The 17,358-nt window shown below is 38.9% G+C and overlaps 1 protein-coding gene across 1 annotated transcript in view; it reads left to right on the top strand.

Annotated features, from left to right (window-relative positions):
* The first annotated feature begins 3,141 nt into the window (after positions 1–3,141).
* LOC128022609 (dysbindin) overlaps positions 3,142–17,358 on the top strand; it is a 30,547-nt gene continuing 16,330 nt past the window's right edge. Inside the window, exon 1 of the mRNA XM_052610328.1 lies at positions 3,142–3,417. Coding sequence (XP_052466288.1) covers positions 3,375–3,417 — 43 coding nt within the window. The 5' untranslated portion in view covers positions 3,142–3,374. The remainder of the gene's footprint in view (positions 3,418–17,358) is intronic.

Genomic DNA, 17,358 nt, shown 5'->3' with positions numbered 1-17,358 from the left:
CTCTCTCTCTTTCTCTCAGTTTCTCCCACTCTCCTCTCAACTCTGTCTGACGGCTGATGCTCTCTCTCTCTCTCTCTCTCTCTCTCTCTTTCTCTCAGTTTCTCCCACTCTCCTCTCAACTCTGTCTGACGGCTGATGCTCTCTCTCTCTCTCTCTCTCTCTCTCTCTCTCTCTCTCAGTTTCTCCCACTCTCCTCTCAACTCTGTCTGACGGCTGATGCTCTCTCTCTCTCTCTCTCTCTCTCTCTTTCTCTCAGTTTCTCCCACTCTCCTCTCAACTCTGTCTGACGGCTGATGCTCTCTCTCTCTCTGTCTCTCTCTCTGTCTCCCCCCCTCTCTCTCTTTCTCCCACCGAGTTGCTGTCTTCGATATATTTTGTAGTGTATGTAGCTATAGAGTTGCTGTACACTATTATTTACACACATTTACAGAATTGCAGAATTGCAAAACGTATTATGTCAGTGTGAGTGATGCTTGTCTGTGCAAAACTAACTGGCCGTGTGGGTTCTGCATAAAACCAAGTGTGTGGTCATATGGTTGCTAAGGTTTGCCTATGGTTGCTAGGGTGTTCCGGTGTTCTAAAGTCTGACTGTTTTTTGGATCATTGCAGAGCAGTTGTTAGTGCACACCAGGTTGTTGTTTTATGGTTTCTGAGGTCTTCTGAATTCATGTCAGTGCTGCTAGTATTTCTGATTTGTATCTATGGTGTTTTGGACTGCTGGAATGATGTTTCTATGTGGTTGCTAAAGTGTGATTATGAGAGTAGATCACTGTGATGTTATGTGGTTTTTAAGGTGTTCTGAGTGCTTAGTAGAGCTTTGTGGGTGATAGGGTTTTTTGCGTCTTTTGTGTTGCTATGCAGTTGATAAAATGTTTTAAACTGCTTCTTCCTCTTTTTTTTGCAATGATAAGGTATTCTTAGCACTTTGATAAGTGGGTTTAGTGTCTTACTGTAATGCAGCGTTGTTGCTGTGCAGCTAATAGTGCTTGTTGTTATATCTTCATGCAGTTTTTGGGGGGTTTCCAGGATGTTGCTGTTTGATTGTGGGGGTTTCTCTAAAGTTGTTTGGTATATTGCTATATATGCAGTTATTAAAGTGTTTTGTACAATTGTTAGCAGGTGTGCATGTGGTTGCTGATTCTTGTGTTGATGTGGGGTAAGAAGGTGGTACTGTGTGGTTCTTTGAATAAAAGTTGTATGAACTGAATGCACTGTAAAATAAATAAATAATTGAGTAACTTCCCACCAAATGCATAAACATAGTGGTGGAGAAATGACAAACTTCACATTTAATAACATTAGCGGACATCCATTACATTCAAGATTATGGTCTATGTAATTGTAAATCAAAATATGACAGTATTCTATGCACGACAGATCTCATGAAAGTACTCTTTTTTTTGCAGTCTTTCCATTGCATGTTTTTCCTAACTGGGTTGCACTTTACATTGTTTTTCAGCCACCAAAACTGGACCCAAACAACAGTCAGACGTGTTAATATTATCAGGGTAACCCGTCTGCACTTTTTCTTTATTCTGTTTGCACTTGAAATGTTAGTGACATGCAGCGGCCACAAACACTGAAGCCAAGCCCACACACAGTCGCAAGGATTCTCTGTCTGAGTCATACGAGAGCTCTGTAACACCACACAGCCCTCCAAAAACACACATTGCATGCTTGTCAGTCTGGATTGTAAAGATAGATGTGAGTGTGACATTTAGAGAGGACTAATGCTGATACATTTCATGTTTTCCACACATCCCACACACTCTAACAGCTGTGGTAAACTAATCTTCAGACAATCAGAAGCTCAGCTGCACATTTCAGGCTGTCTGTCTTCCAGTCTCAAACCAGAGAGAAACATTAACCTCAGTTCTGATTCTCTCTCACTCACATGCACAATATTGTTACCAGTGGTTAGCAAATGTTCAGATGAAACAACAGTTATTCACATAATAATAAAACAAAAGTGTTTTGTGTTGGGGTTTGTATTTCTCTATTTCCTAAACCTGAATCATTAGATGTTGCAGTGGTAACTCAAGTGATGCCACTGAAAGTTTCAGACATATTTTAGATATACAGATATGCATGTGAGTACACAAGTGACCATTTTTAACTGTAAAACATTGACAAGTGGCATATAAAGTGTTGCATTTTACATATAAAGTCTATATATTTAGGCCAGTATAAAATACAGCCTTTAATATAAATAAATACACAAATACAAACTCTGATCTGGCTGGTTTTGTTTAATTGCCACTAGATGGCGCTTTTCATGCAATCTTAAAAATAGGCTAAGTGCACTAAAAAAATCCCCCAAACATTAAAAAACAAAACAAAACAAAAATCTCTGTTGTACTTACAAAACATGATCATATGCACTGCATAAAAAGTGCTAAAAGTGGTCCAAATACAATTTTCTGTTCACATTATTATTATTGTAATTGTTGTTGTTATTGTGATGTTTATATTTTAGTACTTAAAAACGGCTTTGTTTAATTTGCAGCTCTCCACACTCTCAGGCAAATGCATTACTTTCCCCATAATGGTACATATTCCATAATTATTTTTTAAACCTCTTTGAAACTGACTTATGTTATATATTGACTGCTATTTTTCTACTAACTAGAGTATAGGGTTACCACACACACATTTGTTTCACTGTTTAGGTCAGTACATCTCATAAACATGAGTGTTTCTGAGTGAGTTTTTTATAAAAGGTTTTTATATCAGGTTAATAGTGTATTAAATCCCTTAACCCAACTCCTAAAAATAACCCTTACAGAAACCTGTGCAAAACACTTTTGATTTAAATAGAAACTTGATTTGGTTGTAAAGTCACTACAGTAGTCGATAATCAAAAGGTTTCATTAAGTTAGTGAGGATATTTTGGACATCACAAGTTAAACTTGTACACAAAATAAGATTATATTTCATTTAAAATGAATACAATTTTAGTGCACATCATCAGAAGGAACAGAAACATGGTTCTCCTTTCATGAAATGAGCTGTGAGAGACCAGGAGTGCAAGTGACAGTTTAGTTTTCTTAGCACCTCCTCTCTTGTTACATAACCCCTCCCTCCTTCTGCTGTCTGCTCCCATCTGTAGATTCTACTCTCCTCCTCCCGCAGGCTGGATTTCATATGATCCACTTGCCCTAGACCTTAGGTCTGGTCTGAATAGAGAGACACGGCCACTGGTGCTGCTGCAGAGGAAGTGCACAACTAAAGCTAAAGCCTAAAGACTCACAGAGAGCGATTCAGAGAACGAGAGACGGGGAGATGAGCTGTAGAGTCCAGTCTTGCTCTGGGACGGCACACTGACTGAAGCTGCTATTAGTTTTACAGCTGTGCATCTCTGTCACTCTGGAGTCATGAGCTCAAAGGGGACGGACCGCCACAACAAACGTCTGCCGTGTGAGTATTTCACCTTTAGTTGAATTATTTTTGATAATCGTCTTAAACGTGTCCTCACAACACAATTAACAGAAGAATCATTGTGTAATTAAAGAATAGGAATAAGAAACACCGGGGCTAGTTGTCACATTTTTACCCTAGTGAATATTTCTCGTTGTTTGTTTATTTTTGATTGCCATTTTTAAAAGATACGAACCTAAAAGTCTTGACAGCTATTGAACATTTCCATCTTCACTGCCCAGTAAGTTTTCTCACTGTTATTAAACACATCCACCTGTTATAGTAGTGATTATGAAGCAAACTTCACAACACTACATTTTGTACTACATTATGAAACCACCATACACACACACACACACACACATATATATATACACACATGCATACATACATGTATACATTCTGCTCCAGAAATTGCAGAAACAATTTAAACAAAAGGCAGAAACATAAATATAAACACATGCATGTACGTATTTAAGAAAAATATGTTATGTTAATATATTAACTAGATTTATATATAATATAAATATATAGACGTAAATACATGTAAATATTTTCCACATATACTTTATGTGTGTATTTAAATATACATATAATATATACAGTACACACTTATATATTATGTAAAATTGTGATTAATCATTTGACAGCACTAATATTTATATATAAAAAAAATTATTGAACACCTGTGATAGCTTAAGTTGATCTGACATTTGTGACATAGCTGATTTTAGTTATTTTTTAAGATATGCTGATATTTGAGTTTAAGTTTGATGGAATTTCTGAAAAACAAAAACAAAAACAACAACAAACATTTAAATAGGCATATTGACTTGATGAACCTGCCAAAGCTTAGAGAGCAAAGACTTGGTTCTAGATTTGTTGAGTGCACCCTGACTGAAATCCCTCTAAATGGGATTATCTTTCAGCCATTTTTAGCAGATGGACTGTGAGTACAATCCAAGTTCCCACACTCACTGGTCACACACACACACACACACACACACACACACACACACACACACACACACACAGGCGCGCACACACACACACGCTCAGAGGTTGGGACTGGAAATTAGATTGGCCACAGGAGAATTTTCCACACTTTCAATTTTGCTCACATAATAAGTAAAATGTCCATGTCTGTCAAAGAGATTTGGGAGATCTGCACCCCAGATGTTTAAGATGAAGTCATTAAAGTTTTGTTGAATTGTACTTGCTTGTCTAAGAATGTGCTGATTGTCTCAGCTTCTGTGTATAATGATCATTAAAATAATGTTTCTGATTTGCCCAAAGGCCACACAGTAAAATGGAATGAAGTTTTGGGACTAAATAAAATGAAACATGAATAATACAGTCCAATCAATTAGTTTTTTGTTTTTTTCCTTTTTCCTTTTTCTTAAACCTTTTCTTTAACTTTTACTGTTTATTATCACATCTTTTACATTTTATGTAGTCGTACTAGAATATTTGCTGAAATCGTTGAATGTTGTAAAGCCCTTAAATAGAAATTGTAAGGTTATAACATTCATCAGTTCATAGTCCAATGTAAAAAAGATGCGGAAATCCAGAAATTCAAATAGCTGCAGATAACATGCAAAATGGGGGAAATTTCACTGAAGTTACTAGGAAGCATTTCATCTTCTTATTTTAGGAGTTTCGATGACATCTGAGAAAAAGAGAACATTTATTTTGGTGGACAGAACATGTTATCTAGTTCTCTTCTCCCTGTTTCATACTTTCCTCATGACTCATTATGATGTCATTGATCTTGAGGAAGCTACTAGAAATTCCTCTCAGTTTGTTCCATTCACATTGTTCTTTGTGGTGCTTTATTGTGAATCTTAGTTTCTCTGGAAACACAACAGCTGAATTTAGGGTGGCCTTATTAAAGATGCTGAATTAAATGCGTCTAGGAAGTTAGTGTGTGTGAATGACTTCATTGTCAGATCGCTGGAGAGACTTGGGATGCTTCTGGGTTTTGTTTCCTTCTTTCCAAAACTTGCATACCCACACATTCCACACACACACACACACACACACACACACACACACACACACACAAATAACTCCCACTATTAATAATTCAGTTAGTTTAGGAAACCACAGATATGTATGCAGATTTGACACAGGGGATTTCTGTTTTATACAGTAACTATTCATGTTTTTGTTATATTATCAGACTTTCAGAAATATGCTGTGGTAATATTTAGATGCTTAAATGTAATTAGTTGTACACAATTATAATAAAATTAATAGCATGCCAAACAGGACTGAAACAAAGAACCAAAGTTAACAGATGGTTCCACTGTGAAGATATTATTTTTATTTAAACTGTGATAATATCAACATATTTCTTCTTCTTCTTTAAGAAGAATATAATGTTTTAAAAGGCGAAAACAGCTAATAGTACAAAACATCACAAATATCCTTAAATCCATCAATGATACTTACTGATGTTTGTGCTGTTGTTTTTATGTAATAACAATATGCCACAAATGTACACAGCAATATATTTTGTATACAACATTTTCGTTTTGAGAAAGTTTATGGACTATATAAATATACTATATATTAAAAATGTATTTACATTTTAATACATTTCCAGCTTTTCCTGTTTGAAGATACATAGTACACGGGGACACCTTGCAGCACCCATTTAAAACAGAGTCATAATATATTTACAATTCATATGTACGTTCATTTAAATTTATTATTGTGGTTAAAGGAAGTTATCGAACATATTTAAAAACTGTGCCTTAACACTGAATATTTTATTAAAGGTCACGTTTTTCGTGCTTTTTTGAAGCTTTGATTGTGTTTACAGTGTGCAATATAACATGTGTTCATGTTTCGCGTCACGTGTAAACACAGTATTCACACAATTCACCTATCTGTATACCGCTGTTTTCACTGTCATAAAAACGGGCTGATGACTTCCTTGTTCTATAAAGTCCCTCCTTCAGAAATACGTAATGAGTTCTGATTGGGCCAGCGGTTCCTGTGTTGTGATTCGACAGCAGCTGAGCGCAGTTTTGAGAAGCAAGTGGGCAGGATTTGTTTTGAAAACCTGGCAATCCTGATCTGAACTCATGTGCTGGAGATGTACTTCTAATCACAGAATGCCTTTACTGACGAGATGCGCATGAAAATCGCATTCGATTTTTTTTGCACAGCCCTAACATCTAGTTAACAAAGCTAAACAGCATTGCCCTTTGTCTAATAAGTTACAGAAACTGTTAAATGCACCAACTTTAATAATAAAACACACTTACCAGTTGTGGTCCATAAACAACACCTTCTCCAGACAAAGAGGGAACTGCTCCATCTTTCAAGAATAATCTTTGTGCGAATCAAAGATTAAACTGATTGAGATTGAGGAAGTTGTCCTCAGCAAAATAAGCTGCACATAGTTTTACATGTGGATTATAGTTTTCGGGAACCGAGTTAAACATAAATTGTAACCATTGATCTCTAAGTACACGTCCCTGGGAAGCCCAAACAAAGATGATTGGAGTCCGAGATTAAAATAACAGTGTTTCAACGACATGGCGACAAACCCAAACGCAACTCTTCCTCCTCTCCGTCGGAGCGAAACAAGACCACGCCCCCTTTTTGTGTATTCCTGTGGGCAGAGGTTAGTCAAAAAATGGTTCTAGTGATGTCATTACTGCAGGAAGTAGAGGGATGTAGTCAAAGTCCTTTTAGGCAAGTCGTGTCACTTGGCCACCATTTTGGCAATGCCTCCTGGCAGCTATTTCAGACTAACAAGACCAGGCTCCTATCTAAATGAATGGGCAGAGAGTCAGAACTGCAATTTCACTGGGACATAAAAACTGCATGTATAGAAACAGAAGTAAAATATGTTAAAAATCGCTTTACTTTTCCTACGCATGTGCAAGGGTTCTATCCAGAATGCCGGTGTCTTTTACTTAGAATGTAAGGTAACATATTTGTGGTCGATATAAATGCTTTAACTGGTAGTCCTCAACTGTTTGAGGTGCCTTCGCGTTATCACCCTCTTCTATGTGGATTCCATCTGATCTTGCACACACCACAACTTGCTGTTGCCAAATCATCTCTGCTGTTGCAAAACCTCAACTGTGCTCTTACGTCAGTGGAACCAGACGATAGGCTTACATTTTTCCCGGCTTGACTGTTAAAAGCGGATGATTGGCTTTCCAGCTGGAGGGGCGGGACATGTGCATATAACCGCCATTTTTGCCGTTTTGGGTTTTCCTTATATAGTTGTTGAGGGTTGAGGAAGTGGCATGTTTCTTATAAATGTCTCTGATGTAGTCCAAACTGGTCGAACACTGATATGATAATAGCCTTAGATCAGCTGTTTTCCATGTAAGACACATAAGTGGGCCTATAATATTTGCTTTGTATTTCATCTGTATTATTACTTGTTGAATAAATGTATTCATTGTTGTTATATATAGATCCTTTATTTACCCCATGGAGTTTTGTGGCTATGTTTTTAGCATTAAGGCTAACATACTTATGGTTGCAAATTCTTTATAGTTGACAAATAAAGGAGAAAGTCGAAGGGTGTCTGTTATAGTGAGTTTATCATTTCTAATGGGTTTTCTTAAAACCTGTTGAAAAAAACTGTGATATAGTTTCAAAAACTGTCAATGCTAAGACCAATGACAAAAACATTTGTTCACCATAGCGGATCTTCATTTTTGTTGCTGTTCTGTTATGTCAAAGACACTTGAAGAACAATGACACTCAATCAGTTTACACAAGTTAACCCTTAATAAAGCTTGTGATTACAGCTGAATACCACATCCTTCATCTAAGGTCTTCATTCAATTTGGTTAGAAATGGGTTAGAAATCCCGATATCTTTCCAAACCTCCAGAATGGCCATTTTCGATCCAAAGTTACCATACTTGTTGTCAAAAGTGTATAAACACATTCTTCAGTGGGAGTAACCAGTATCTGCATGTAAGGTATGGTTTCTTAGTAAATCAGGCTTTTGCGCTTTAGTCCCTGAGGTTTAACACATGCACTTTTAACTTTTAACTCAAACTGAGCTCAGAGGGATGTGGTGGACTGGTTTAAGTTGTTATTTAGTCTGCAATGCTTCTGAAAGTCACCTGCAATGCTTCTGAAAGAAAAATGGTTTGGGTGAGATGCCTGGAAGATGCTGATGTGTGGTTTAGGAATTCCTCCTGTGGTAAGTAATTAAACAAACCTATGACTATTTAAACAATCTGAACACATTCCTGTGAATGAGAGGCCACGGTCTGTTAAAATCAAGACCTACATGATAGGTTTATTTGTGTCTGAAATCATTGGGACAGTTGGCATGAGTCTGAGAGGGCCTGTATGGATGCTGTGCCTTTTCTAGTACCCTGCTGGATCATGATCCCAGAATGCTTTAGTGTGAGAGCCACTGTGACAAAGTAAGCAGGGGGTAGGCTGGAAACAGAGCTTTGCCTTGTATGGAGGGAATGACAAATCAGTACTTACAGACAATCCGCCTTTCTTCTGCTTTGATCTAACAAGTCTTACTCACCCCTTCTGGCGTAACTGCTGTGTGAATGGACAACACAGTCTGAAAAAGGGTGATGCGAGAAAGAAATATGAGGCTGTGAGAGCATGAGAAAAATAGTGTGATATCATCCTCATGTGGTTGTTTACTCGCCTTATGAATGATCATTTTGGATGATTTGGGGAAGGGTCAGAAAGCCTCATGATGGAGTCATTCAATTGAAATCAATCACTGATTCAGTCCTATTAAAAACCCTGACTGATCAATTATGGAACATAATTTAACATATTTTCACAATACAATTCTTCTTTTCAATACCATCACACCATGTTCATTCACTTAGGTCAGAGTAGAGCTGGTGCCCTAAATGGGTCTGGCTTCTCCCAAGTTTTTTTTTTTTTTTTTTTTCATTGTCTCCTGATGGTGTCAGACTTGCTTAGCTGGGGTCTGAAAAACACTTTTAAGGTATGTTCACCCAAAAATGAAAATTACCCTATATTTTAATCACTCTCAAACCATCCTAGGTCTAAATGACTTTCTTCTTTCAGATGAATACAATCGGAGTTACATTTAAAAATGTCCTGGCTCTTCCGAGCTTTACAATGGCAGTGAATGGGTGATATTCAATAGTCCAATATAGGTTAAACTGCATCCATCCATCATAAAAAGGTGCCCCACATGGCTCCAGGGATTAATAAAGGCCTTCTAATGCGAATTGATAAATTTTTGCAAGAAAAATATCCATATTTAAAACTTAAAAAAATACGTAATCTTTAGCTTCCACTAACTGTCGTACGAGCTGCGAGCATACATGAGACAGTGGCATTATACATGAATGTATATGATGTCATACAGGGCCATACTCGTAAATATGTTTCCGAAACCTGTCCGCCCACTCTGAAGCCATGCTACAGGCAGCTCTTGATGAAGTAGGCTAGGACATGTTCCTAGCAAGTTCCTCTAACGGAGGAACTCATTAAGCTTTGTAAACACACTAACCGAACAAGCCATGGATACTCGTCAGGGAACATGAGCGAGTACAAAACATTGTGCTATTATATCGGATGTGCAGTAAAACCTGCCAAACACCGATACAGGGAACGCATAAAGCCCTTCCACACATACAGACTTTTCTGGAAAATTACCGGTAAATTACCGTAAAGAGATCATGTGTGAAAAGGATCTTTAAAAAAAATACCTGTAAATTAATTCTGGCAATTTACTGGTTTGAGAACTTGTAACATTACCAGTAAATAGCTGGAATTCTGCTGTGTGTGAACGCAGAAGGAAAATTACCAGTATGAGCACGTACAAGTTCAGAACGCGGTGACGTAAGAAGTTTACTCCAGGCCAATCATAACAATGTGATGCATTCACGCACTGTTTATGAAAATAAAAGAAATGTTATCCGACTGGAGCGACAGTGAAATTAAAGTGCTTCTCCTTATTCGGGCGGATGAAGAAATTTGTTGTCATCTGAGGGGAACTGTAAATGATGCAGTAGAGTATGATAGGAGACTTTTGGTTTGCTTGCCACTCACTTGAAGATGTTCAGCCCATCTTTTTTCACCCTTCTCCCAAAACAGATTATACGCACTGATATATAGATAAGTGCCTATACTACTGTTCCAGCTATTAAAAGAGTATGGAGAATTTAAAATATAATGGAGCATTTTTTGGTCATTAAATAGGCCTATACGTATTTTTTTTAAGTAACTACCAAGCCGCCAGCACTGAGAGTGAGCTTATCATAGCCTATGTTTGTTCAGTTAAGCTTTCTCAAATCATCACAACTTGTCTAAAATAAAATCCAAATATATAATACAGTTAAAAAATGTAACAATGTTTTAACGTTAAACCCAGAAAAATGTCCTCTATATCCAATATGTTGTGCAGAGAGTGCAAGATAAAGCATGCATTTTGGGACAAAGAGGTGCCAGTGCAATCATAAAATAAAATAAAGAAATATTAAATACAGAAAACAAACTTGATACGTTTTCTGCCATCTCGTCTTATCTTGAAAAAGAGTGCTTACAAAAATGAACCGAAACTCGAAATGAAATACATGCCTCACATACATGATAAATATATCTTTCATTATAATCATAATCCGTATAGATGCATTTCTCTCTAAAGGTGCGTCTAATGAGGAGATGGCGAGTCAGGCAACTGCGGGCTTAATGCGCAGTTCCGATTTTTTGCAAGGCCGTTCACATTTCCAATTAAATGCGACCTTTTGTGATCTCCTGTGTGAATGTGAAATGACCCAGAAGTGACCTGCATGCGCAGAAGAGTACTCAATGGTGAACGACGTCACTCGTTGTTTGCGGAAGTAGCTAATGTTAAACATGGATGTCAACAACAGTGTAGTCAACAGCGGAGCTCTTTTTGCAACATTAAAGTTATTTTCCCAACGGAGCCAGCACAATTAAAATATTCTCGTTTTAAGAAGAAAATTAAAAAGAAGGAGGAGAGCAAGGTTTTTGGCCATGGAGTTTTGTGGAGCAGTGTTAGCATCGTCAGTACAGAGAAACGTGTGGTTGTGGAGTCGCAGCCAGGAGTGGTGAGATACTGATGTGAGTGGCTCTTCTCGTTCCCACCTACTTCAACGCAGAATTATGACGTTTGTAGCGTATCAATGACGCACGGGTCGGATACATGTGTCCTGGCTGTCAGATGGACGTTGCATTTCAAAAGATCGGATACTTATCGGATTCAGGACCACATACCCAAGTGGCCTGGGTCACATTTGAAAAGATCGGATCCGTGTCGTTCAGACTGTCATGAAAAGATCAGATACAGGTCACATAGGGGCAAAAAAATCGGAATTGGGTCGTTTCAACCTGCAGTGTGAATGTAGCCACAGACTCAGAAAACACTAGTTTATTAGTAAATAATTCAAATATCTCCTTACTATTTCCCCCTGTCCCATTTATTGTAATTACTTTTGCTGGTGCTTTGCGCCATCTTTTGAACGCATTTGAACACAGAACTGTTCATCTGCGCTGAAGGCACATAGACTATTTGATATTCATTTGTATCAACATACTCTACATTTGTGAATGCACCTTTTCTGCAATGTCGCACATCCAAATTTCACAAAATTGGCCAGCTCCCGACAGCATCAGGTGTTTTATTAATGGTGAGTATAAATATTTATTTAATTCAATGAATGTAATAAATTAGATATCATAATATTTAGGCTACAATAGTCCATTATAAAGCTGGTTGGTTTGTATCGATGACATAATATGTAAATGGTATGCGTGAAGGCCGTGAATCTTGAACTTGAATCATAGTGGGGCCCAGTGAAAAAAAAGGTTGAGAACCACTGTCCTAGACAGTAACTTGAATTCAGAGGAACCCCAAACTAGCATCTCCGAGGACGTGTGTGATAAAGCACGTCATGTCAGTCGGCCGACCCTGACTTAGGCACCAACTTTTTTAAGCTGCAGGTAGCTGCCTTCAGATGTTAGCGACAACATACAACATTTTATTCTCCTATAGTTCAGTATTTTGGTTTGTGATCATCTATTACGATGTCTCTGTAGCAAAAGCAGTTGCATGAATGCTAAAGTTTGAAACAAAAATGCAACATCAACAAAAACACTGACCACATTTACCCCTTCTTGTTTACAAATATAAGCGCAGAATTGTATTTGTCACAGAATTTACCAGTATTTTGGAAAGGATGTGTGAACAGCGCATTTTTTTATTTACCGGTAAAGTCATTCTGGTAATTTTATGGCAATTACTGTGTGAAAGGAGCTATAAAGTCACATTTCCAGCTAAATGACTCCCGAAGCATGTGGCAAGGACTAAGATCCATCTGTGCCTTTGGAAACAAATCCACTGCAGCTGTGAGAGCAGACCCGGCACTGGCTGATGAATTAAACTCTTTCTACAGCCCCTTTGAATGCAACTGAGGCAGGGCAAGTCTGCCGATCAGGGCGTCAGGAAGCAGCAGTGGCAGCGATAATCATGTGATCACCGTGTCGGAAGACTAGGTTCGGAGTGAGTGAACATAAGGAAAGCAGCAGGTCCTGATGGGATTTTCTTGCCGTGTTCTGAGGTCCTGTGCAGATCAGCTCACTGATTTGTTTACATCTATTTTTAAGGAGTCCCTTGCTACCTCGGTGGTTCCCACCTCCTTTAAAAATCTGTCATCATCCCTGTGCCTAAGAACAATAAACCCTCTTGCCTGAATGAATATCGTCCAGTTGCCCTCATGTCAACACTCATGAAGGTCTTTGAGAAACTTACAAGAAAACAACTTCTCCATACCTGATACTTTGGACCCTCAGTTTGCCTATCGCCCCAACAGATCTACTGAAGATGCCATCGCTCACATCCTGCACTCTTCCCTCAAGCACATTGACGGCAGCAATGGGAACTATGTAAGGCTGCTATTCATCAAATATAGCTCAGCTTTCAATACAAGCCTGAATTCTTCACTCTGCAAGTGGATTCTTGATTTCATCAAAGGTAGACCTCAAGTGGTGAAAGTATGCCAGTTCACCTCCCAACTCCATCACCCTGAACGTAAGTGTAACGTAAATGTGAGTCCCACAGGGCTGTGTCCTTAGTCCCCTGCTTTACTCTCTCTACACATGACTTTGTGTCTTCCCACAGCTCCATATCTATTATCAAATTTGCTGATGATACTGTGGATCTGGGCCTTATTTTCAAAAACAATGAAGCATACTTGGATGAGGTAGAGAAAATCACATTATGGTGCAGGACAATTGTCTTTCTATAATTGTAAGTAAAACTGAAGAGCTGATTGTGGACTTCAGCAAGAGACATCAGTGTCCCTATACTCCTCTTATGATCAGCGGGACCCCTGTGGAGAGGGTGAGCAGCTTCAAGTACCTTGGTGTAAACATCTCCGAGGACCTGACTTAGACTTCACACATCCAAACACAGCTTAATAAAGCCAGGCAAAAGCTGTACCATCTGCGACAGCTGAGGAAATTCAGGGTCTCACCAGCAATCCTGAAAACTTTCTATTCAGAGGCTATAGAAAGTGTATTGACTGTATACAATATCAGTGTATATCAGTGTATATCAGTGTGGTATAGTAATAGCTCCAGTCAAGACTACAAAGCCCTGCAGAGAGTTGTGGGCTTAGCTCTCCCCTCTCTGCAGGACATCTACCTCAAATGCTGCAAAAGCAGAGCTGTTAAAATCATCAAGGACTCCATCCACCCCAGTAACCATCTTTTCATTTTGCTGCCATCTGGTAAGCGCTTCCGCAGCCTGATGGCAAAAACCAAGAGACTTAGGAGGAGTTTCTTCTCCCAGGTCATCAGGCTCCTAAACTCAAACTCCTAACTTCTACATGACCTCACTTAATTATCAGTAAGATACTTAATATTCTGACATTGTCACTAGCACACAGCATTTTCTATAAATTTTTTATTTTTATTTACTTTTTTACTACCTCTATTGCTGCTATGTAAATACCCTGTACAACCTTTTGCACGTTCTTTTCTTGTACATCTCTGCTCATAATATTAAAGGGGGGGTGAAATGCTATTTCATGCATACTGAGTTTTTTACACTGTTAAAGAGTTGGATTCCCTTGCTTAACATGGACAAAGTTTCAAAAATTAAGTTGTACGTTTAAAGGAGTATTTTTGTTCCCAAAATACTCCTTCCGGTTTGTCACAAGTTTCGGAAAGTTTTTTTCGAGTATGGCTCTGTGTGACGTTAGATGGAGCGGAATTTCCTTATATGGGTGCTAAGGGCACGTCTGCCGGAAGAGCGCGCTCTCCCGTATAGCACAGCACTCAGAGCACAACAGACTTCACTGATCAGAGCGAGAGATTCGCAAAATGTCACAAAAGAAGTGTGTTTTTGGTTGCCAGGGCAAGACAACCCTGCACAGATTACCAAAAAAAAAAAAAAAAAACAGCATTAAGGGACCAGTCGATGGAGTTTATTTTTATAGAGCATCAACAGAGTTGTGCAAGTGTTTGTGCTTGTTCCCTGCATTTCAAAGATGCTTTTTTTTACAAACAAGGCCCAGTTTGACGACGGATTTGCGTATCGTTTATTTCTTAAGGATGATGCAATCCCAACGAAAAAGGGTCACGATCGTGTGTTGGAACCACAGGCGGTGAGTAAAACTGCTTAAAATATCTCTGCCTCCTTAGGTGCGTCCGCCTCCCATGCCGGAGACCCGGGTTCGAGCCCCGCTCGGAGCGAGTCGTTGCAGCTGTTGCTCTCGTTCAGTTTCAGCCTCGGGATCTGATTCTGGATCATAAATAAACGGCTGAATCTGACTGTAAGCCATGGTTTGTTTTGGATGATGGTTTTTCCCTCACGGTAATGTCACAGCTTCCACGTGCTCTCAACGCAAAAGCCTACTGGCGCTCGTGATTCTTTTGCTCCGCCCACACGTCACGCCTCCAGCCGCTCGTGTTTTTCCGGGCTGAGTGGCTGAGGACTGAGGATGATATTGTACAAAAACCAATCAAAAACAAAAAGTTTCTAAATCAGCTTGGAGAGGAGATGGGAGAGGGAGGCTGGGTGGGTCCAGCGAATCCGACTGATGAATAGAACCAGGCAGGCTTAAGGGAAGCAAAGTCTCTACCTCTCCAAAACGAAAAACACAAGCACAGTTCAACAGTCACTTTCTGTGGTGGGAAGGTAAGCAGGGCTCACTTCCATCCCCTCCAGGTGTTCCTCGGGGCGAAATTTCCCTGCTCAAGGCTAAGTAGGGTGACGGCGGTGATATGATCCATGATGAAACAGAAAACAAAAACAATGACCCAACTGAAAAAAAGAATAGGGGTAAATGAACACTGCTTCTGTGTCTTCCATTATTTTATTTTATTTTTTTTATTTTGTGTGGTCTTTTGTCATGGCTATTCTTAGATAATGAGCTCAGAAAGATGAAAAAAGGTAATATCAAAAGTCTTTACTACAACAAAGGTACAAGTCAAGTCAAGGACCTTTATTTATATAGCGCTTTAAACAATAGAGATTGTATCAAAGCAACTGTTGCACTATGCCGTCGCATCATCCAGGTGGATGCTGCACACTGGTGGTGGATGAGGAGATACCCCCTGTCTATGTAAAGCGCTTTGAGTGCTAGAAAAGCGCTATATAAATGTAAAGAATTATTATTATTATTATTAACTGTACAGCATTAATTAGGAAAATAGTGTGTCAATAATTCAAAATGACAAAAGTAAACACTCATTTTTCAGTTAAAGGCAGTTCATCATTGAATTCAGTGATGTCATCATCCAGCTCAGTTCATTTAAAAAAGTATCTGTGCAAACAAGTCAACGATATTGCTGGAAAGTAAGTATCTCCAACTAAGCAAGCCAAAAGAAGAACTGAATACACAGGAACTTAAAACACACAGACCAAACAAGGATAATTAACAAGAAAACCTAATGATGTACTGAAATCAGAAACAATGACAACAAATTAAGTCAGGTATGATGAAAAAAAAAAAAAACAAGTGAAGTGATATTCAGCCAAGTATGGTGACCCATACTCAGAATTTGTGCTCTGCATTTAACCCATCCGAAATGCACACACACAGAGCAGTGAACACAAACACACACACTGTGAGCACACACCCGGAGCAGTGGGCAGCCATTTATGCTGTGGCGCCCGGGGAGCAGTTGGGGGTTCAGTGCCTTGCTCAAGGGCACCTAAGTCGTGGTATTGAAGGTGGAGAGAGAACTGTGACATGGCAAAAAGAGGCCATGTAATTGTGACATCTTTATACTACGGTATAGTGTACTTCTTTTTCTATTTTTCTATTTCATGTGTGTTGGATCAACCCTCAAACTGTAGATCTGATTGCTTAGAAAAGTAACAGCACACAGCTCCTTAACAAGCTGCATGATTTGAGGCATCATTCATGTCCATAGAACAGTGTTTGCCTTAGCACACACCAAAAATAAAATATAATATGAAATGAACAGAATGTATTTGTTGCAGCCTACAAACTTATATGTGATCCACTGGTCAGGAACACACATGAGCTCCGCCAATCCTGCCAGCTGACCAGAATAAACACTTTGCCCACAGCACTGGCATTTTGCTAAGTGCGACAATGGGCAGCAAAATATTGTTTTCTAGGGACAATAGTTCTTTGACTTGATCCTTTCTCAATCACGTCAGTGAAAATGGCATTTGACTGGAAGGGAATGCCAGAGAATAAAGCACGAACTGTAGCTGCACCCCTGAGCAAACCACTTAACCCTGTGTTATTTCAGGAGCACCAAGTCGTCATTTTATTTTCACACACGTGCAAAAATGCAAATATGCACAGGGCAGATGTCAAGGACCGAGTCACAGCAACACGATTAGGCAATATCCATTTATGGCAAGTCGGTTGAGTTTTAAGTGCCTCAACCTTCTCAACCTTTTATGTAAATACTGGTGTGTGTTTTAAATATTAAACTTGGA

This window comes from Carassius gibelio, chromosome A11 (genome assembly GCF_023724105.1).
Source record: "Carassius gibelio isolate Cgi1373 ecotype wild population from Czech Republic chromosome A11, carGib1.2-hapl.c, whole genome shotgun sequence".
Classification (NCBI taxonomy): domain Eukaryota; kingdom Metazoa; phylum Chordata; class Actinopteri; order Cypriniformes; family Cyprinidae; genus Carassius; species Carassius gibelio.
Note: the sequence above shows the minus strand (reverse complement) of the source record. Positions and strands in the feature narration are given on the sequence as shown.